The sequence below is a fragment of the Mobula birostris genome, chromosome 1, assembly GCF_030028105.1.
Source record: "Mobula birostris isolate sMobBir1 chromosome 1, sMobBir1.hap1, whole genome shotgun sequence".
Taxonomy (NCBI): domain Eukaryota; kingdom Metazoa; phylum Chordata; class Chondrichthyes; order Myliobatiformes; family Myliobatidae; genus Mobula; species Mobula birostris.
Window position 1 is genome coordinate 204,154,990 of NC_092370.1, and position 18,841 is coordinate 204,173,830.

Genomic DNA, 18,841 nt, shown 5'->3' on the forward strand with positions numbered 1-18,841 from the left:
TTCCAGATTTCTTCTTTAATGATAGCCTCAAGCATTTTCCCAACTACAGATGTTAAACTAACTGGCATGTAGTTACCTGCCTTTTGCCTACATCCTTTTTTGAACAGTGGTGTGACCTTTGCCATCTTCCAATCCGTTGGAACCTTCCCAGAGTCCAGAGAATTTTGGTAAGTTATCACTAAAACCTCTACTGTAACTTTTGCCATTTTGTTTAGTACCCTGGGATACATTCCATCAGGACCAACTTCAGGCCCACAAGTTTGCTCAGCACTACCTCTCTAGTGATACATGGTCATACCTTTCTTATTCCTCATTTCTACCCTTAAAGCCTCACTAGATGAGTTCTCCAGTCTGTCCTGACTGAGCACTGCCATGACATTTTCCCAGGCTAGTCACACCACCTCTCCCTCTTTAATCCCTTTTGCTCTGTTGCATGTAAAATAATGGAACCCCGGAACACTGAGCTGCCAGTCCTGCCCCTCCTGCAATCATGTCTTACTAATGGCTACAGTATCTGCCAGAAAGCTTACGCTGGGGAGGGAGTTCATATTTCAGCAGGGCAACAACCCAAAGCACACGACTGGAGCAACCATGAAGTGGCTTCAACTGTAGACAATGATGTCCTTGAGTGGCCCAGTCAGAGTCCTGACCTTAACCGAATCGAACACCTCCGGCAAGACCTCAAGTTTGCTGTCCACTGCCGCTCCCCAACTCACCTGGCACAGCTTGAGCAATTTTGCAAGGAGAAATGGGCAAATCTCACTCCATCACATTGTACAAAGCTAATAGAGACTTATCCAAAAAGACAACTGGCTGCAATAGCTGTGAGTGGTGGTTCAACTAAGTACTGATCAAACGAGGATGAATACTTTTAAACTACCGACATTTCAGGTTTTGAATTTTTAGTTTTTCGTGCTTTACCATTGTCTCTATTTTTTGGGCTCTACAATGAAAAAAGGACCATGTTATTCACAAATAAAAGTTCTCAGTTAAATTAATCAAAATCCCTGGTTGTAATACTCATTTATGTAAACAAAGATTTGGGGGCTGAATACTTTTTCAAGACACTGTATACTTTTAGTTTATAAGGCAATTAAAATTGCCTATAGAAATCAAAAGTTAAAAAGAGGAATTTTCAGAAATTGCCTATGTATATTTCAACCCTTCATTTCAATGGGAAAACACTTCCCCTCTATTTCCTTAGCGTTATTACAGAGACTGGGTCATTTTTGCATGTATATTATCAATACATTGCAGTTATTTTACAACAAGAATGAAGATTACGGGTTAAAATGTTTGATAGCCAACAAAATACTTTTGAATTGCAAAAATGAGGAACAGCTTGGGGGAGAGAATATAAAATGCTGCAGTAGATGAAAAGAAAGGGATTAAGATAAAGTACCATTGTACAAGGCAAAATAGAATGAAAATAATAAGCATCATAACACTGGGATATACCTAATGACAAAAATTAGCTTTATTTGTCAATTTACATTGAACCATACAGTGAAATTGTTGTTTGTGTCAACGACCAACACAATCCGTTGATGTGCTGGGGTAACCCACAAGTTTCATCATGCTTCTGGCACCAACGTTCAATGCCCATAACTTACATAAAGACTTTATGTCTTTAGAATGTGAGAGGAAGCCCAAACTGTCGCCGAGAGAACGTACAAAGCTCTTACAGACAGCGGCAGAATGAACCCGGATTGCTAGCACTGTAAAGCATTACACAAACTGCTATGCTCTGGCAGATACTTAGTTGTGCCACCATACCCAGCAGTGCTGCTGTCCAGTTCCTGCAATCTGGATAGCTTTGGTGCAATCCATGCAGAATTTGCATCTTCTCCCTGTGATTATGTAGGTTTCCTCTGGGGGTTGGTAGTTTACGTGGTCTCTGTAAACTGTCTCTAGTGTGCAGATGAGTGGTAGAAGCTGGGCTGGAGAGTGTTGATGGGAATATGGCAGAATAAAATGGATTAGGATACAAATGGGTTCTTCATGGTTAGACCTGGATTCTGTGAGCCTAAGGGGCCATTATTTCCATGCTATACCTGCACAGGACTCAATGAAGAGATTGATCTGTAGGAAATATAAATGGGAATACTAGCACCCTTATACTGTACATATGCTCTATGACACAGTGGGGCAGTGGTTATGATTTGATGTTGCTGAACTCAGTAGTTAACTTGGAAAATAGTGAAGTTCCCAATCAAAAAGTGGACTTCCATTCCTCAAGCTTCATTGGAATACTGGGAGACCAGAGCAGAAAGAACTACATGGGAATAGGTTGAGAATTAAAGTAACACAAGTTTGCAGAATGAATGATGTTCTGCACAATGGCCACCAAACTGCCTTTTGATTTTCCAATTGCATTAAGAGTAATGGAAACAGTATATTAAATTGAAAGTACAACTAACTTACTGTTTTATCTGGAAGGAGCGCTGTGGTATTAGAATGTGAGAAGGAAGGAGGAGGTATAAAGGCAGAACTCTTTATCCTGTGCTCGGAAGGGTGTTGTAGCTCTGGATGAAACTTATAATAACGGAATAGTGGACCTGTGTTGTGCAGAGAATGGTACCATCAGAAGGCTTAAATGGGAGGTGCAGGAACAGAGGCAAAACACTGCCAACGGCACGTGAAAAACGGTGGGCTGAAAGATGAAGGGAAATATTAATCCTAACATGATTGTGAGAAGAGAGAGAAGATGAAAGCAGAAGTTTGTTAAATGGTTTGGCCAAGTCAATGATCCTTTCAATCAAAACAATTACATTCACGGGGAGTTTTCAGAAAAGGAAGACATTCAACTCCTCCTCTTTTTCAGGCGTTTCTTAACCCAATTTGTAAATCCTACCAAAACTTCGCACAATATTCTTATTCGGTCTCCTTTGTGCAACCTACCATTTACAAGTGCTGTGCAACAGGAAATATCTGGAAAAATAGTAACCTTTAAGGAGCAATACTTCGCTATCCAATAACATATTAATTTTAACCTTTTTTCTGCATTTGCAACTTTGTGCTAAACTCTTTACATACATTTTCTTCAGTTTGCCAGTATTCTATTCTTAACTTTTTTTCTGACTAGCCTACAATTCACCCCCAGATAATATCTATCTCACGATTACATTAAGACGCAGTTACAATCATTGCTGTCGTCATGTTACCCAAGTATATGACAGAGAAGTTAAAAGTGGGTCTCCTCCGGCCGCAAAACAAATGCCAATAAACGGATTAGCTACGCGGACGAATTCCAGCAAAGTGCAGATTAATCGAAAACAACAGGGAATATTTTCTATAGAAATAATTGATTTGTAAGGAACTATGTTTCGGTACTGTTCACGCAACGACGATAAATGGTCCGTCAAAGATTAGCCAGTGGTTGCTCAACAGAAATATCGCACCTCTGCTAACGCCAAGGAGCTATAGTAAAAGCTGCCTCCAGCACACTTTAACTCCGTCACCACTGACTGCTGGGGATTTAACTATTCCATGCCTTGAACGTGTTTAACCATGCTCAAAATCGAGAATTAGGTTACTGCAAATTCACCACTGACTCGTTACTGTATAAGAAGCTAGTGAAGATATGCACTTTTAACGCCATACCTCTGTTACAGACACATAATTAATAAATAGTGCGCTCTCTCACGGGTTAAAGCACATCCCACGTTTCCGCTCGCTGTGCGGGCACCCGCTCTGCTACGATACATACACACGAGCGCGCGCGCACCCACACAGCCTTGATTGGTCAAAATTAGGGCGGCCGTAACGAGTAAGGCAAGACATAAGCCAATAACAAATCGCCCTTGGTGGCCTGGACGATGCCTTCCTCCAATGACGAAGCGCGCACCTGACGAACTGTCAATCACCGAGTATCTTTCGCGTAGTTTCGACGGTCTGAGCTTTAGAGTCGCTTTTGAGCAAGCGACGGGAGTGAAAGATCTTGGAACGTCGCCTCTGTGGGAAATGTACCGGCTTTGGAAACGACCTGCGATGTAGATCCAAGATATATTGGCGTAAATGGCTCTGAGAGACTGCCTTTCCACTAACATTACTGATTAATCTGTTACCCTACTGTGCCCTTTGCTAGTCGACAGAAGGAAGTTACAAAAGTCCCCTCTGCATTAAGGTGGGTGTTGGAGGCGTATTAGACATTCGGTTTATTTTGTGGTGGATAAGCATTTTACACGATTATGGCAGAGCAAAGTAAAAATCTTCTTATACAATCAACGTCGTATTTGTAATATACAAGCCATTGAATAACCAGGACTGCCTTTTGAAGCTCCAGGACCTTAATGGTTGTCGTGAAGAGTTTATTGAGAAAGCCGATTTTGTAGAATCTTCAGTGCTATCTAGTATGTGAAAAATGTGCCCGATATGTTTTAAATGTGTAAAGGGATTTTGTATAGGCAAAGGGGTTTTAATAGGCATCTGTTTAACAGAATTCTTGCATTTGAAAGGCGAGTGTAAAAAAACGCCTACGGTTTATAATATTTGGTTTACAGGATTTCTTTAGTTACAGTCTGGTACGTTTTAGTATGTTACTCTTCCAGCCCATTCGACTTCCAGGTACTTTGGGAGAACTGGTTGTTACGCTTGGTCTGTCAGACAACTTCTCCAGATCGACGCTTTGGCAGATAATGTCCCAATTAAAAGAATGTAATTTTGCACCCAATTAAAGAGCAGATAAAGGACTGGGAAGGGGTGGATTCGTGAGATTTTCCCGACAGATTATTAAAATAAATTGAAAAGGATCGATGGTTTCTGAGGAATCTTATGAATCACATGACCATTTGTATCGACAATGATCCTATCATCTTTTAAGATCCCTGTTCTGTGCAAATTAATCTCGGAGTGATACTGAAACTTTCTACTCGGATGTCTGTCGTGTCCCAGGGAACATGGAGAAGGAAAACTTAGTGTGTAAGATGTTCTTTGGGGAATGTATAAATATTAATTAGTTTTCAGAATCTGTGACCTGAAGCCAATGACAGATCACTCGGCGTTCCAGTGATTGCTCACACTTATTGCTAGTGGGACGACTCCTTCACTGAAGATGACAGAAGCTCTATCTGAACAAGGAGGCTGACAGATTCCTTGTGGGGTGGAGACTGACTTGGGAGCCAGAATTCATTTAGTGCCATTGGTTCAACAGAGGATTGGGAGGGATTTGGAAAGTAGGAAGGGGGAAATCAAGAAACAGCCTTGGTGGGGGGGGGGAATCAAAAACACTCCATTAAACACCTTTTCTTTTCTCATGTTATAATAACATTTAGTAATGGCAATGAATGAAAATCAAATTAATTTCGTATTGTCTTTTTGGTGTCTGTTAACATTTTTTTGCAGAAAGTCATGTAACATTATTGGTTCATTGCAATGGATGTTACACTAGGGACAAAGTGATAACTATGAGCTTCATGGTTAATGTCATTGCTTTAAGCCAAATGTTATTTTTTGCTTTTCTTTAATCAATTATTTTGATAAGATTGAAGTTATGTATGGATGTTGAAAATCCAAAATAAAAACTAGAAATGCTTGGGATATTTTCTGTGGTTTGCAGGAATGTATTCTGATGAAGGGTCGTCCTGAAAACATTAATCTTTTGAGCTCTTTCTCTGCAGATGAGGGCTTTCAGTATTTCTAGCGTCTTTTAGTTTTGAAGAGCATTATAATAATGAATCAAGTGACAATACAAAAAGCAATAATTTGGAGTCAGAGTTCATGTGAGAAATCTTTGAAAGTTTGGAAGTTTTTTAAGAACACCTTTTGATATCACATTTAATATTCAGACATTTTAGAGGCTAGTTTAGCCTACATGTTCCAGCAGGCTTTTATACAACATGTATCCACACTGCTATTTGCACTGGGTCAAAATCTGGTTGAAACAATAGTTTTACAATTTGGATTCATAAATACCAAATTGCATGGTGGTAATATGATATCCTTTTTTAAACAACTCAAGTAGGCATGACCACATCTTTTCAGTTTATCCTCTGATTCTTTGTTTAAAATGTGATATATGCTGTGGCATTTAGAATTTCTGAGTCAATGAATTAAGATGCACAATACTTTTTTAAGTGTCTGGTAATCAAGTACCATATAAAGTTTAATCTATTTACTCTATTGCTTATGTAGCAAAAAAAATCCCCAAATTTCTGAAAGGTATATTGTCAGAAATTGACTCCAAACCAAAAAAAAAGATAATTGTTGACTAAAATCTTGGTAAAAGGCTGGTTGTTAAGCGAATCTCAGGGAAGTATGAAGAGTCAGAGATTTGTGGAGGGAACGTAAGAGCACAGAGCATACTGTAGCTGTTTTAAGGCATTTCCTACAGCATTCCAGTATTTCATTCACAAATGCAATCACTGTGCTTTAAAGTACTGCATTTGATATAAAGTGTCTTAAAATATTCTGAGAAATATAATGCCTGATATAAGTTATCTGATATGTCCACTTAGTTAAGAACAGCAAAAAATATTGTAGCTAGCATATTGCTGTTAATTAAGAACTAATTAACTTGTATTAAATAAGAGTAGAAAGAAAAGGGTCCCTCTTGGGTTAGAAAGCTGTGACTGGTGGTTTGTGATAGAGGTCCCCCAGCTCCCAAATCGACAGACTTGTGTCTGCCCCTCCTGGGCCACACTTCATCAGAAGTGTAAAAAGAAAAAAACACCTGCCATACAGAACAACAAAGTTCAAACTATTCACAATTTATATCAATAATTTCACTGCGTGGACCAAATGTTCTATGTTAGCTGATACCACAAAACTAAGTGAGCATGTGAGTGAGGTCAAAAAGGTTTCAAGACAAGGTAGGCAAGCTTAGTGAATGGGCAATAGTCTGGGAGGAAAAATGCAAAAGGGTCTCTTTCAGTTGAGAAGAAAAGTTGGGACTTTTTGAAATGATAAAAGATTTGGAAATGTCGATGTTATAAGTGTCCTTGTATACAAGTCATTGAAAGCTAATATGCAGGAGAAGCAGGCAATTAGAAAGGCAAATGGTATTTTTAGTCTGTAGTGTAAGTAAACCTGTCCAGGAGCAAAGCTGTTTAATATAACTATATAGGGTGTTGGTGAGACCATCCTTGGAGTCAGTTATACAGAAAGGAAATCCACTACATGCTCTGACACTCTGCTTCCCTTGCAATGCAGCTAATGGAGTAGTTGTGATGGAAGTAGATGTTAAGCCTACATACAAAGACAAGAACCAAAAAGTTGAGCATGGTGGGACTATTGATCTGAGGGAACAGTCCCCATCTGATGAAGGGTATCAGTCTGAATCGTCGACTGTTTACTTTTTTCCATAGATGCTGCCTGGCCTGCTGAGTTCCTCCAGCATTTTGTGTGTCTTGCTTAGATTTCCAGCATCTGCAGATTTTCTCATGTTTTTGAAGTATTCTAAAGGCAAGATGACACAACCGTGGTCGACAAGAGAAGTCAAAGCCAACATAAAACTCAAAAAGAGCATATTATAGAGCAGAAGTTAGTGGGAAGTTTGAGGATTGGGAAGCTTTTAAAAACCAACAGAAGGTAACTAAAAAAAGTCATAAAGAAGGAAAGGCTGAAATACGAATGTAAGCTAGCCAATAATAATGAAGAGAATACCAAAGGGTTCTTCAGATATATGAAGTGTAAAAGAGAGGTATGACAGAGAGCACTTAGCATATGCACTCCTGGTGCGCGTACGCGCGCACGCGCGTATACACACACACACACACACACACACACACACACACACACACACGAACATTGCCTTGTCATTTTGGTGTCATTGTGCTGAGAGCACACATTTCAGTGTCTTCCCTGTATATTCTCATAATGTTTCCTAAACCGAGCTGATGCGCTGAGGTTGGCTTAATGGTGCCTTTCCTTCCATACACAGCAGAAGGTAGAAGGTGACACTAGCAGGGTTAATGGTGGAACAGCACTGGCTGGAGTTCCTGGGGGCAGTTCAGAAGGCACAGGATAGATACATCCCAAAGATAAGTAGTATTCTAAAGATAGGATGAGGCAACTGTGATTGACGAGGGAAGTCAAAGACAGCATAAAAGCAAAAGAGGGGGCATTTATTTTAGCAAAAATTAGTGGGAATTTAGAAGATTGTGAAACCTTTTTTAAAAACTAGCAGGAGAACTAAAACCGTAAGGAGAGAGAAGATGAAATATGAAGGGAAGGAGACAAAAGAAAGGAAATTTTAGTCTAGTTAGCCTGTCTTCAATGGTTTGGAAGATATTGGAATCCATTATGAAGGATGAGATTTCAAGGTATGTGGAGGTGCATGATAAGTTATGCTAAAGTCAGCATGGTTTCCTGAAGGGAAAACCTTGCCTGACAAATCTGTCGGAATTCTTCGAGGAAATAACAGGCAGGATAGACAAAGGAGAGTCAGTGGATGTTATTTACTTGGATCTACAAAAGGTCTTGGACAAGGTGCCGCACGTGAGGCTGCTTAGAGATTGGGAATAAAGGGGGCCTTTTCTGGTTGGCTGCTGGTGACAAGTGGTCTTCTGCAGGGGTGGGTATTGGGACTGCTTTTTCTCCCCCACGTTATATGTCAGTGATTTAGATGATGGAATTGATGGCTTGTGGCTAAGTTTGCAGATGATATGAAGATCGGTAGAGTTCCAGATAATGTTGAGGAAGCAGGGAGTCTGCAGAAGGACCTAGACAATTTGGTAGAATGGGCAGATAGAATGTAGTATAGGGAATTATGTCGTCTTGCACTTTGGTAGAAGAAACTAAGTCATGGGCTATTTTCTAAACAAGGAGAAAATTCAAAAATCAGAGTTGTAAAGGGACTTGGGAGGTTAACTTGATTTGGAGTAAGGAAAGCAACTGCAATGTTAGCATTTATTTTGAGGGGACTAGAATATAACAGCAAGGATATAATGCGGAGGCTTTACAAAGTATTGGTCAAACTGTGCTTATATAATGTAACTCCAAATTTTTTTCTCTATATTTATTTATCATTGTACTGCTGCTGTAAAGTTAACAAATTTCACGACATATGCCGGTGATGCTAAACTTGATTCTGATTCTATTACTGATAGGTTCTTGGTTAGTCAGGGAGTCAAAGGTTACCAGGAAAGGCAGGAAAATGAGGTTGAGAGGGTTAATAAATAGGCAATGATTGAATGGTGGAGCAGATTCGATGGGCCTAGTGGCCTAATTCTGCTCCTATGTCTTGTGGGATGGGTTGTTTTCCAGCAAAAGGATGCTTGGTAAATGGGAGGCCCTCAAAAGTGGAATATTGAGTGAACAGACTTTTTATATTCCTTTTAGAATAAAAGGCAATGCTAACAGGCTTGGGGAACCTTGGTTCCCAAGGATATTGAGGCCCTGTTTAAGAAGGAGGAGGTGCATGGCAGATGTAAACTGTAAGGAACAAATGAGGCACTTGAGTTTAAGTAATGCAAGAGAACACTTGAGATGGAAATCAAGAAGGCTAAAAGAAAGCTTGAGGTTGTTCTGGCAGAAAAGATGAAGGAGAATCTTAAGGACTTCTACAGATATATTAAGGATAGCAAGGGACAAAATTAGTCTACTTGATGTTCAGCGCAGTCATCAATACATGGAGCTAAAAGAGATGGGGACGACCTTAAATGGATTCTTTGCATCTGTATTAACTCGGGAGATAGATGCAGGGACTATGAAACTAGAGTAAAACAGTAGAGAGGTCATGAATCATATCTGGATTGCAGAAGAGGAAATTCTTGCTGTCTTGAGGATAATTAGTGTGGATTGGTTTCCAGGGCATGGCAACGTGTCCCCTCAGACCTCGTGGGAGGCTAGCGTAGAAATTGAAGTGCCTTGACAGAGGTATTTAAAACACCCTTAGCCTGACATCAGTAGTGGGTAAATTATTTGAAGGTATTCTAAGGGACAAGATATATATGTACGGTGGGTTCTGGTTTTTAGGCCTTTGGTTAACCGGGCAGCCGTGTATTTGGAACAGCGCTTAAAGAATGAAAACTAAATCAAGAAAATGTTTGGGATTCCCTTCATTCATTTGGGCTGCTATGCTGATTGGGGCTGGAGACTGTTGCTGAACGGTTTCTAATTAACGTCAGTTGTACGCACTTGTGTGGTGGTTAGGCTCTATGCTGTGTTTAGAGCAATCAGTTTTTAAATAGCATCAGTTGCATGTGTTTGTGTTCAAAAAGCAGTAGTTTTTGCCACTGATAGTTGGTGAGAAATAAGTAGTAAGACAATTCAGACTGTTTTCCTCACTGCAGTTTCAAGCATTCAGGCTTAGAAATGGCCGTGAGTGCAAAATGAAATGATCTTCACTACTTCACTAAGTTAGAAACTACAAAGAGTTCGAAGATAACAACAATAATCTTGAATGTTACAATGTAAATGAAGCTTTGGAGGATGCAATCATCAAAAGCATTGTATGAAGTCAGTCCATTATCTACATTAGTTATCTGCTGATTTTGTTTATTTACAATCAAAAGAGCATGACAGTGTAATTTGTCCATCAATAACTATTACAGTTTCATAGTACTGTGGTAGTATTGATAGTGTACTGAATTGTTCTGTATTTCATTTCATAAATTGTTCCTCAGTTAAACCGTAGTTTGCCTTTTTTATATCTTTTTTATTTTCCATGAAACTTTGACAAATGAGGCAGCCACTTAATTGGGCCAAAATGTTCTGGTCCCGATGTGTCCCAATTAACCAGAATGCACTGTATTTGGATAGGCAGGACATTATTAGGGGTAATCAATGTGATGTGCCTGTTATACAGCATCTGGTGAACCTGTGATCTCTGTCTCAGAGGCTGACATCAGAATGTCTTTCAAGAGGGTGAACCCTGGCAAGGCAACCTGATGGTGTCCCTTGTAGGGCTCTGAATACCTGTGCCAGCCAACTGGCAGGTGTATTTTCAATCTCATTGTTAGATTCAAAAATTCCCACATACTTCAAAAGGGAACAATTGTACTAGTGCCCAAGAAGATCAGTATGAGCTGTCTTAACGACTATTGCCCAGTAGCACTCACATTTGCAGTGATGAAGTGCTTTGAGAGGTTGGTCATGATTTAGAACCAACTCCTGCCTAAGCAAGTACCTGAATCCATTGCAATTTGCCATTCGCCACAATAGGTCCACAGCAGATGTGATCTCATTGGATCTTCACACTGCCTTGGATCACCTGGACGATACTCATACTTGCCTCAGGTTACTGTGTATTGACTACAGTTCAGAGTTTAACGCAATCATTCCCACAGTTCTGATCGAAAAGCTCCAGAACCTGGGCCTCTGTACCTCCCTCTGCAACTGGATCCTTGACTTCCTAACCAGACAACCACAGTCTGTGCGGGTTGGAGATAACATCTCCACCTCACTGATCATCAGTACTGATGTACCTTAAGGATGTGTGCTTATCCCACTGCTCTACTCTTTCTACACCCATGACTGTGTGGCCAGGCACAGCTCAAATGCCATCTGTAAATTTGCTGATGTCACAACTATTGCAGGCAGAATTTTGGATGATAAGGGGTACAGGAGTGAGGTAGCTCAGCTGGTTGAGTGGTGTTGAAGCAACAACCTTGCACTCAACTTAAAAAAAAAACAAAAGAATTTTTTTTAGATTATGAGAACACCCAGTCCTCTTTTATTGTCATTTAGAAATGCATACATGCATTAAGAAATGATACAATGTTTCTCCGGAGTGATATCACAGAAAACAAGACAGACCAAAGACTAACACTGACAAAGCCACTTAATTATAACATATAGTTACAGAAGTGCAAAGCAATACTGTACCATAATTTGATAAAGAACAGACCATAGGCACAGCAAAATAAAAGTTCTCAAAGTCGCGAGTCGATGGACTCCTGAGTCCCCGATAGCAGGCTGCAAAAGGGAGAAACTCCCTGCCATAAACCTCCAGGCACCGTCAACTTGTCGATACCTTGGAAGCAGCCAACCACAGCCGACACTGAGTCCATCCGTTCGAAAACTCCAAGCTTCAGAGCAGCCTCTCCGATACAGCCTCCCGAGCGCCTTCGACCTCTCCCCGGCCGCTGAAACACACAAAGCCGAGGACTTTGGGGCCTTCAGCTCCGGAGATTCTGGTTACCACACAGTAGCAGCCAGAGTAAAGCAGTCATTTCAGAGGTTTTCCAGATGTTCCGCTGTGCTCTCACGTCTGTCTCCATCAAATCAGGATTGTGCACGGTCCCCTACTTGCCAAGTAACACATATTCATCACCGAAGTGGCCGCGCATGCTGTCGTCGCGCTGCCATCTTCTCCCCCCCTCCCGGGCGGATTGATTGTAGACTTCAGAAAGGGTTAGATAAGGAAACACACCAGTCCTCATCGAGGGATCTGAAGTGGAAAGAGTGAGCAGTTTCAAGTTCCTGGGTGTCAACATCTCTGAGGACCTATCCTGGGCCCAACATATCAATGTAGTTGCAAAGAAGGCTCAATCATGGCTATTTTTCGTTGGGAGTTTGAAGAGAATTGGTATGTCACCAAAGATGCTTGCAAGTTTCTACAGCTGTACTGTGGAGAGCATTCTAACTGGCTGCATCACTGGTATGGGAATGGGGTGTGTGATGGGGTATTGCACAGGATCAAAGTAAGCTGCAGGAAGTTGTAAGCTTAGTCCACTCCACCATAGACACTAGCCTCTCCAGCACCCAGGACATCTTCAAGAAGTGATGCCTCAAAAAGGTGGCATCTATCATTAAGGACCCCCATCACTCAAGACATGCCCTTTTCTCATTGCTACCATCAGGGAGGAGATACAGGAGCCTGAAGACACACGCTCAATGTTTCAGGAACAGCTGCTTCCCCTCTGCCATCAGATTTCTGAATGGACATTGAACCCATGAACATTAATACCTTTTTGTTTCTTTTTGCACTACTTATTTAAGTTTTTAAAATATATATTGTAATTTACAGTTAATTTAACATGCATGTACTTTATTTTACAGTTTTTATTGTGTATTAAATATACTGCTGCCGCATAACAACAAATTTCATGATATATGCCAGTGATATCAAATCTGATCCCAGTAGGTGATGTCTAATTAATATTATAGCTTTCTGAGGAGGTTACCAAAAAAGTGTGAGCTGTTGCACTTTGCAAGGACAAACCAGGGTAGAACTTGCGCAGAGAACAGTAATGCACTGAGAAGTGGGGTAGAACAGAGGGATTGGGAATACAGATCCATAATTCATTAAAAGTGGCATCACATGTAGATAGGCTCATTGAAAGAGTTTTTGGCACATTAACTCTCAAAAATCAAAGCAGTGAGTCCTTAATACTCTGATTTATGAAGACAAAAGTTTTGATGAAATGGTATAAGACTGAGACCAAAACTGCGTGCAGTTCTGGTCACCTACGTACAGGAAAGGCATTAATAAGATTGAAAGAGTACAGAGAAAATTTACAAGGTTGGTGTTGGGGCCTGAAGACCTGAGTTACAGAGAAATGTTGAACAAGCTAGAATGTTGTTCCCTGGTGTGTAGGAGAATGAGGGCAGTTTTGATGGGAGTATTTAAAAAAATTAAGGGATATAGATAGTGCACTGATACCACGTGTCACGTGTGAGAATGTGATTGGACAGAGTTCGGAGCATGTGCAGAAATGACAGAATGATTTAGAAAGCATGGCTGTATGCTAAATGTGGTTGCTGTTTGATGTTGTAAGTAAAAGTTCTAGTTTTAATTCTTCCAGAATATGGTTTGTTCTTAGTAACCCACGGTACGTCTAAAGGACCGAACATGGTGTCAGAAGTTGATCTGGAAGAATAATTTGTCTCGCTAACACGGGAGAAGCGAAGATAATAGAGGAAAAAAAGCACAAACTTTTTCGTTGTTTGCTAACAACTTTAAAAATGGAAGTTTTGCAACCCCCATCAATGCTTCAGCTGACTGGAAACGTAGCTGAAAACTGGAAAAGATTTAAGCAGCGTTTTGAAATTTATTTATCGACGATAGGAGCAGAAAATAAAATGGAAAAAACGAAAGCAGCGATCCTACTCCACATAATAGAGGATGACGCAATTGAGGTATATAACCATTTTACTTTTGAAAATGGAGATAATTTGAATCTAACAGCGATAATTGACAAATTTGAAGCATTTTGTATACAGAAGTGCAATGTGACATATGAATGGTACATTTTTTTCAAATGTTGGCAGAGACCTGGTCAAATGATTGATCAATTTATTATGGAGTCGAGAAACCACAGTAAAAGATGCGAGTTTACAGACTCTTTCATTAAAGACAGAATTAATTGCAGCATTCTGGATAATGGTCTGAGAGAAAGACTGTTAGAACAAGATTTGAATTTGGAAAAAGCTGTGGCACTCTGCAAAGCTTCTGAGACCGTGACGTCACAGGCTAAAGAGCTTTCTATTGAGAACTCCAACATACACGCTGTGCGTGAACATATTAGAAAAAGTAATAAAACGGCAACGAAACTGACAGAGAACAAGACATCATCTGCAGGAAAAAAAACTTTGTGATCGCTGTGGGCGGGAGCACCAACATAAAAAGTGTCCAGCATATCAGAAAATGTGCAAAAACTATGGTAAGAGGAATCATTTTTCACGCTGTTGCAGAAGTAGAAAGGAAATAAAACATGTAAATGCAGTGCTTGAAAATGAATGTGAGGAGTTTTATATAGATGTGCTTTGTGAAAACAAACAAAGTAAGGATGACTGGACTATTCCATTGCAAGTGAACCAAAACAATATTCTGGAGCGCAAGTAAATGTTCTTGCAGAATCTGAGCTTAATGCATTAAAGCCAAGACCAAAGTTACATCAGACAAATATAAAAGTGACTAGGTATTCAGGTGCAGACCTTCCAGTGAAAGGAACATGTGTGGCAAAAGTATCACACAAAAATATTGAGCATATACTTTCATTTGTGGTAGTGCCAAAACATGTACAGTCAATATTGGGTTTATCTGCCTGTGGGAGACTGAATTTGGTGAAAAGATTCTTAGTCCTGGACAGTGACACAGAGTCAGAATACAGTGACTTGATGAAAGAGTATGAAGTCATACAGAGACCAAACTTGCCGGTACAGTACAATACGGATCTGAAGCCAAAGAGTGACAAGAATCAGGATCCAATTGAAGAAGTGAAAGAACAAGTGAAGGAATTGAGAAGTTTTATTGAAATGATGGTCTCAGCATAATAAAGAGATTACACAGTTAATGAATGAATTGTGATTTCTTCTCAAAGACCTCAAGAAAGAGCCAACTTCAGAGTGTCAGTTAACTGATGCAGACCAGACAACACATGAAAATAACAATGAAACACAAGAACTGTGTGAACCACTTAGAAGGTATACTCATGTATGTAAGCCCCCAGAGAGACTGATAGAGACATGTTAAATTATGCATTTGTTTTGGTTAATGTTGCTAATTGTTTTTCTTTTTAAGGAAAGGAAGATGTGATGTCACGTGTAAAAAGGTGATTGGACAGAGTTCGGAGTATGCGCAGAAATGACAGAATGATCTAGAAAGCATGGCTGTATGTTAAACATGGTAGCTGTTTGCTGTTGTAAATAAAAGTTCTAGTTTTAATCCTTCCAGAATATGGTTTGTTCTTAGTAACCCACGGTATGTCTAAAGAACACAACAGATAGGGTAAGTGTTAGTAGGATTTTTCCACTGTTTGGGTGAGACTAGAACTAGAGGTCATAGGTTGCAGGTGAAAGGTGAAATATTTAAGGGAAACCTGAGGTGGAACTTCTTCACTTGGAGAGTAGTGCAAGTGTGGAACAAGCTGCCAAGAAAAATGGTGAATGCAGGTTTGATTGGAACATTTAAGAGAAGTTTGAATAGGTACATGGACTGAAGGGGTATGGAGGGCTGTGGGCCAGGTGTGGGTTGATATGACTAGGCAGAGTAACCATTCAGCATGGTCTAGATCGGCTAACAGGCCTATTTCTGTGCTTTAGTGCTCTATGGCTCTAAAATAGCTCCTTTGGCTCAAGTTGTCCATGCAACAGTGCCTTTCCAAACTAATCCCATTTGTCTGTATTTGACTCACATCCTTCAATCTTTCTCATCTGAGGACCTGTAAATATCTTTTGAACATTTGTAGAAAAGCCAATACAATGACAGTTTATCTGGCAGCTCGTTCCACTGTCACCAAGCTATATGTGGAGGAGTTTACCCTTTGGTTCCCCTTTAAATCTAACTCCTCTCACCCTAAAATTATCAAGTTTTAGATTTCCCTATTTTGGAGGAAGAGAAAGAGTGCAACCATCCACGTTATTTATGCCCCTCATGATTTTATAAACTTCCTGAAGTGCACTCCACAGAGTCCTTCACTTCAGGGCAAACAATTCCAGCCTTTCCGATCTAGTCTTAATCTCAATCCTGGCAATCCTAGTAACATCTCTGTAAATATTCTCAGTAATCGCTCTAGTTTAATTACATAATTCCACTGGTATTGCATACAATTTTGCCTCATTATCTGATGCAGAATATATGTATACGCGTTGTAGTGGGAGTGTAATGAAGAGTCTGAAGGGTGGTTCCTGTTTAGTTATTCTAGGCCTTTATTTTCTAGAGTTCAGAAGAGTGAGAGGCAACTTTATTGAGACATTTTAAATCAATGGAAACCTCAACTGGGTGATTGCTGGGAGTTTGCAGAAGGCCAGAAACAGAGGAAAGCAAATCTTGCAGAAGGAGAAAGACCAGAGGGAGTTGGAGATGAAAGGGAAGAGGTTGCAGGCTTTGTAAATGAGAATGAAAATTTTAGATTGGTAACTAAATGCTACAGTAAAGCCACCAAAGAGAGGTGATTGCCCCTTTTATTTTTAAAGTGAGTTTGGATACATTAGTTATTGTATGTAGTTTATTGAAAACATAAAGGATAGAATTGGGTTTATTATCAATGTTATATAACATGAGATTAGTTTGTCTTGCAGAAGCAGTAAAACGTAAAGACAAAATTATTGTAAATTACAAAATAGTGTAAAGAGAAAGAATAATGAGGTAATGTTCATGGACCATTCGTAAATCTGACAATGGAGGGGAAAAGCTGCTTCTAAATGATTGAGTGTGGGTCTTCAGGTTCTCGTAGCTCCTCCCTAATAGTGGTGATCGGAGGGAATGTCCTGCACGCTGAGGGTCCCTACTACTGGACACAAACCTCTTGAGGCACCACCTCTGCATGATGTCCTTGGTGATGGAGCCGGCTGAGTGTGAGCATCAGAGTCTCCATACTGAGTGTGATGCAGCAATCAGAATGCTCTCCGCTGTACATTTGTAGAAATTTACCAGACCTCCTCAGACTCCTAATGAAGTAGAGCAGCTGGCATGCCTTGTTTGTGATTGCCTCTATGTGTTGGGACGAGGACAGATCCTCAGAGATGTTGCCACCCAGGGACTTGAAGAGCCTCATGTTTTCACTGCTGACCCCTCTACGATGACTGGTGCATGGTCTCCCAACTCTTTTCCCCCCACCCCTTCCTGAAACCCATAAAAATTCTTTGATTCTGCTGACACTGTGTGAAATTGTTTTTGCAACACCGCTCAACCAGCTGATGTTCAATCAGGTTAAGGTCAGGACTTTGACTGGGCCACTCAAAGACTTCAGTTTTCTGCATTAGAAGCCACTCTGCACTCTGGCAGTGTGCCTTGGGTCGTTGTCCTGCTGAAAGACAAACTTCTTCCCAATTTAAGCTTTCTGGCAGAGGCTAGCAGGTATTATATCCAGGATCTTTGTATTTAACAGTATTCATCTTCCCATCAATCCTAACCAGATTTCTGTCCCTGCTGCTAAAAAGCATTCACGTAGCATGATGCTACCTCCATTGTACTTTACAGTAGGGATAGGGTTTTACGTGACTGATGCATAGTATTAGATTTACACCACATGCATTGCTTACTGTTGAGGCTAAAAAGTTCCACTTCAGTTTCATCTGACTGCAAGACCTTCTTCCACATCTTTATAGTATCTTCTAAGTGAAGCTTTGCAAAGTCTTTATGTGCAAGCATATGCTTTTTCTTAGCCAGGGCTTTCTTGCCAATCTTCCATAAATACCCATTTTGTGCAAGGCTTTGGAAATTGCAGAGCCATAAACTTCGTCTCCAGTTGTAGCCACTGACTTTTGCTCACTCAGTGTCAAAGAGACCTCTCTTGCCTCTCTTACAAGTGTTATTCTTTGACGACTAAGTTTAGAGGGGTGGTGTAACCTAGACAGTGTGGCCGTGGTTTCATGTTTTTTCCACTCACAACGGACTACATTGTGCTTCGAGGTATGCTCAGTGCATTTGAGATGGTCTTGTGCCCTTCCCCAGATTTGTGCTTCTCTATTATTGTTTCCCTGACTTATCTTGAACACTCTTCTGTCTTTATTTTAGTTTGGTCTGTTGAAAATCTACTATACTGTTGAACCCTACAGGGAGGGGGTATTTATTCTTATGAATTCATTGAAAACAGGTGGTCTTCCAATTTTCTACACTAATAATTTGGGTGAGTTGGTAAGGTAATATACAGTACTATACCTGAATAAAATTAATGTAGTAATTACTGAGGGGAAGAATACTTTTTTCCAGCCTCACAATTTTGGTTTTTAATTTTTAATAAATTATTGACAGGTTTTGGAATTTTTCTTTTGATTTGACATGATGCACAAAGTGTAGATTAGCTCAAAAATCCTACTTCAATATTTTAAATTTAGAAAATGAGAGTAAAATGTTAAAATAGTTGTGGGGGCTGAGTATTTTTTTTTTCAAGGCTCTGTATGAACACTGAAGATTCTTTCATCTGAAATGAAATTCCCAACACTTGCACCATCAATCCTTTTGTGAAAGGTATCCCCATAGGTCTATGAGGATGTACTGTAGACACTTAGAGAA

General features: G+C 40.1%; 1 protein-coding gene across 5 annotated transcripts in view; it reads left to right on the forward strand.

The window, feature by feature from the left end:
* The first annotated feature begins 3,916 nt into the window (after window positions 1–3,916).
* The window catches only part of LOC140203370 (SERTA domain-containing protein 2-like), a 46,127-nt gene continuing 31,202 nt past the window's right edge, over window positions 3,917–18,841 (forward strand). The window contains exons 1-4 of one of the 5 annotated variants that reach the window (XM_072269438.1): window positions 3,917–4,126; window positions 13,707–14,022; window positions 14,155–15,309; window positions 15,407–15,437. In XM_072269438.1, the coding sequence (XP_072125539.1) occupies window positions 15,246–15,309; window positions 15,407–15,437 (95 nt within the window). In that variant the 5' untranslated portion in view covers window positions 3,917–4,126; window positions 13,707–14,022; window positions 14,155–15,245. Of the gene's footprint in view, window positions 4,127–13,688; window positions 15,310–15,406; window positions 15,438–18,841 lie in introns of those variants that run through there. The other 4 variants (XM_072269430.1, XM_072269424.1, XM_072269445.1 and 1 more) reach the window with 4 other exon arrangements.